The sequence below is a fragment of the Porites lutea genome, chromosome 4, assembly GCF_958299795.1.
Source record: "Porites lutea chromosome 4, jaPorLute2.1, whole genome shotgun sequence".
Classification (NCBI taxonomy): Eukaryota; Metazoa; Cnidaria; class Anthozoa; order Scleractinia; family Poritidae; genus Porites; species Porites lutea.
In genome coordinates this window covers 34,860,012-34,864,025 of record NC_133204.1, presented here as the reverse complement: position 1 = coordinate 34,864,025, position 4,014 = coordinate 34,860,012, and the positions used below count along the sequence as shown (strand labels likewise).

Below are 4,014 nucleotides of genomic sequence, written 5' to 3'. Positions count from 1 at the left end.
AAAACCTCTTGCAGGTCGTCAAGTTAACCTGTAAAGAAGTTGTACAAAGGTACAGAATGGACTTCATTTTGGAACAGAATTAACTTGTCGAAGTTGACGGGGTAAATGTGCATTAACGGCCAGTGTTATCGCTTTCCACATGAGGTCTATCTATCACTTAAAAGGCGCACCTCAGCCCATGTTTGAATGTTTCGTCGACTAAAAACTCAATCTACGCCATACATTAAACCTAAATACGCATAGTTAATTCTAAAATATTGTAGGCTTTTTAATTGTACTCTGCAATATAATACCGTGTCGAATTCCTGACTGGACTCTATTGGGCCATCTTGCGATACTGAATTTATCTTTGTCAGGCTTTTAATATGTTCTCTTGTCTTTGTTCAACTGACCCGATTCCAAGTGTCCCAGTTCGACTTTTGCCCTGAATACGTTGAAAAGAAACCTAATAATTAAAATTATTATATAGACACGAGTGTTTTACTGGAAATCAAAATATACCACTCGTAAAATTCATAAAAACTACATCCGGGAACCAAGTGGTTTATTTTCCATAATCTCACACGTGAGTTTATCGATGACGTAATTTCCGTAATTTCCATCCGAACTTTGTAGGCGTCTTGCGTCTTTTGAATTTTGCTTACACATTTTTCAAAGCTTTGCTGATATTTTGTCATTGTAGAGCCCTATTCAGCTCAGCGTTATTTCTGGAGATTATTGTAAACAATGTCTTATATTGCTGTACTGTAAATTTGAGCCGTCACAATCACTTTTTGGCGAAGAAAAATCTATTATTTTATCGATGTCTTTTTGTCTATATAATAAAAAGAACACTACACGGCCACTTGAAGATATGAATTTTATTTTCTCGTGGCAAAAACAATATGTTACTCACTCGCTGCGCTCTTTCGTAAAATATTGTTTTGCCACTCGAAAATAAAATTCATATCTTCGCGCCACCGTGTAATATCATCTATATACATCATTTATTTAGCTTCTTAAAACCGCGAGTACAAATATCTCACAGTGGACTCATAAAATATTCATCGATACTCGACACACTAAACCGTCCAATAAGATATATGACTGTATTTTTAGTTTTTCCTCCTTTATGACAAAACGTCTACAAATAATGAGCTGAACATCACTCGCTAAAGCTATAGTATATGTTTTGATATTCATGAACATGATCTGTAGAAGTAAATCAGGTAAAATTTGTTGAAATTATAGTGAAAGACTTATACTATGAAGGAGTGTCCCCATACCGAGCGACCAATCTTATTATAGTAACATTAAAAAATGTCAAACAAATTTAGATTTATCGCTTTTTTTCGCATGGTCAGCAGCTATGCATATTTCTTGGAACATAAGAAATTTTGCTCATGAAAAAAAAGACTCAATCTCCACAGGTCGCCACAGGATTTTTTTGTACTCAAGTAATAGAACGCAGCGTGGCTGAGTGGTCAGCGCGTCGGACTAGCAATCCGGCGGTCCTGGGTTCGAGTCCCGCTCTGGCCACTTGCTGGATTTGTTCTCCGTTGTCCCGAGTTCAAGTCCTCGGCCACGCTTGTAAATAGCCAACCGGTTGCCTCCTGTCAGTTGGGTTTTTTAATATTGTTATGTAGTATTTGATCAATGAATTATTTTTTTCTAAGTATTTATGAGTAGAGTGCCTGTAAACTAGCTGGATAAGCTAAGTGCACTTTCCATTGTAAACAAACCTTTAAACCGCTTTTTATGGCCGCCGTGACGTCATTTGAAATCGATCTCTATACGCCGAATTCAAATTCTATTTTATTAAAAAATTATCAGTTAGATGTTTAGAAACAATCAAGCAGAGTTTAATCAAACATACTGAGAATTAATAGACACTAATGTGTTATACGCAGCAGTTGAAATTTGTGATTAAAGTTATCAGATTAAAAAACAGTAAATGACTTTTAACAAAGAGGCTAAATTGAGGGGAAGGATAAGTGTAGGAGTGACATAATCTAGATTGTTCGTCAAATAATGAAGCAGGTGCGTTTAAAAAAGTCAAGGCGAGCTGTAAGTCATTACTTAAGACCGTTATCACTCCTAATGGGAGACTTATCAATATTCGCTTTGTCAGGAAACAGGAAATGCTCCCGATAGGGGAACTATCTTTAATAGCGGTTATTAAATCCTAAAGTAATTATTTTACTAAATATTGTTTAATTTCTGTGCAACATACGAGTTTGTCGGTCTGTTTACGGAAATAACAGGCTCGTCATTTATATCATTGCAGCTATCGTCAAGCCTCTAGGTACTGGAGTACTGATAACAGAGAGTTGGCCTTTTTGCGTCATTTTGGTCTCTTTAAATTGTAACTGCTAAATCACGGGACGCCGTTAATACATCAACTACCCTTTAGAAATTGTTTACAACTTGTATGTTCACGAAATTTTACGGTACTTGTCTTTCCTATAACTGGGGTGCAATATTTTCACTCCCTTCTTTGGAGTTAAACAAGGTTCCAATTTTGGATTTTATTTTCCTTATTGTAATTTAGAACAGAACTTTCGTGGCAAACACCGCCCGAATTAATTAAATTTATTGAAAGAAAACGCTAAACTGAACACTTCTTGATTTTTCTTTGTTTTCAGCTGGGAATCACCGTTACTGGATGTATTTCAAACTGTTCACCATTTGCAGTATATTAGCTTCACCAACTGGATAGCAACTGGAATTGGAATTGATTCTAGTTCAACAATGGTCGGCACTCTCGAATCGCGCAGTACAGCCTTAAAAGTTGTAGAAGTCGGAGCAATGATTGCATTAAATATCATTTCGCTTTTTGGCAACATCTTAGTTGGTTTGTCGGTTTACAGAAATAACAGGCTCCGCACCGCAACAAATCTGTACATCGTTGCATTGGCTGTAAGTGACTTGATAGCTGCAACTCTCGTCATGCCTCCAGCTACTGGAGTTCTCATCACCGGCAGATGGCCTTTTGGTGAAACGGCTTGTCAAATACACGCTTACTTCGGCCTTTTTGCAGTGTATGTTTCGCCTGTAACCATGGGTCTTACTGCACTTAATAGATACACAAGAATATGCTCATCAGATCAGCAATATAATCTATTCTTTTCAAAGAAAAAATCTCTTATTTTTCTTGGATTTTCCTGGACCTTTGTTGCTCTCTGCATTTTAATCCCTCGTCTTACTGGTCTACAAGAATTCTATTTTGTGCCGAGCTATGCAGTTTGCTTAAACAGGCAGATGAGTGATCTGGGAAAAATAGTACACTACATCGTCGTTCTTGGCTTGTGTTTCGCACTTCCACTAGCAGTAACAATATTCAGCTACAAAAAAGTTTTGAAAAAGATTCGGGAACACAATACTGGAACGGCTCGAAATCTTCGAACAAACAACAAGGAGACAGTCACAACAAAAGAAATTCGACTAAGCAAGTCTCTGTTTGTTGTCGTCTTTGCCTTCATGTTGTGTTGGTTACCCGCTTGGGTCATCACCATCCTGACGAGATTGTCGTTTGGAAATAAAATGCCGCGCAATGTTCAGTTACTTTGCACTTTTTCCTTAAACATTTCGAACGCTATTAATCCCTTTATTTATGCCGGAATGAATCCTCTGTTTAGAAGAGAGTTTCGAAGATTACTCGTTTGTAGATTTGGCGGAAAGAAAGCCGACAATCATCAATTAAAACCTCTTGCAGGTCGTCAAGTTAACCTGTAAAGAAGTTGTAGAAAAAGGTACAAAATGGACTTCATTTTGGAACAGAGGTAACTGGTCGAAATTGACGGGCCGGGTGTAGCTGTGCATTATTGGCCAGTATTATCATTTTCTACATGAGGTCTATCTATCACTAGCCGGACCTCAGCCCATGTTTGAAAAACTCAACCTACGTACGCATAGTTAAACGAAGCTAGTTAACCCATTTATATCGTACTTTATCATGATCAGTTCTATTTTACAACACAATACGATCTATACGTAATTAATTCTACAATATTTTATGTTTGTAAATTATACTCT

The 4,014-nt window shown here is 37.2% G+C and overlaps 1 protein-coding gene across 1 annotated transcript; it reads left to right on the top strand.

Moving 5' to 3' along the window:
• Positions 1–2,730: 2,730 nt before the first annotated feature.
• Positions 2,731–3,714, top strand: LOC140934576 (melatonin receptor type 1A-like). Its single transcript, XM_073384177.1, has one exon. It carries the CDS (start codon positions 2,731–2,733, stop codon positions 3,712–3,714), a length of 984 nt encoding a protein of 327 aa, XP_073240278.1.
• The last annotated feature ends 300 nt before the right edge of the window (positions 3,715–4,014 follow it).

Excerpts from the sequence above, each read along its gene's own strand:
- LOC140934576 (XM_073384177.1), top strand. The coding sequence starts at position 2,731 with ATGGTCGGCACTCTCGAATCGCGCAGTACAGCCTTAAAAGTTGTAGAA.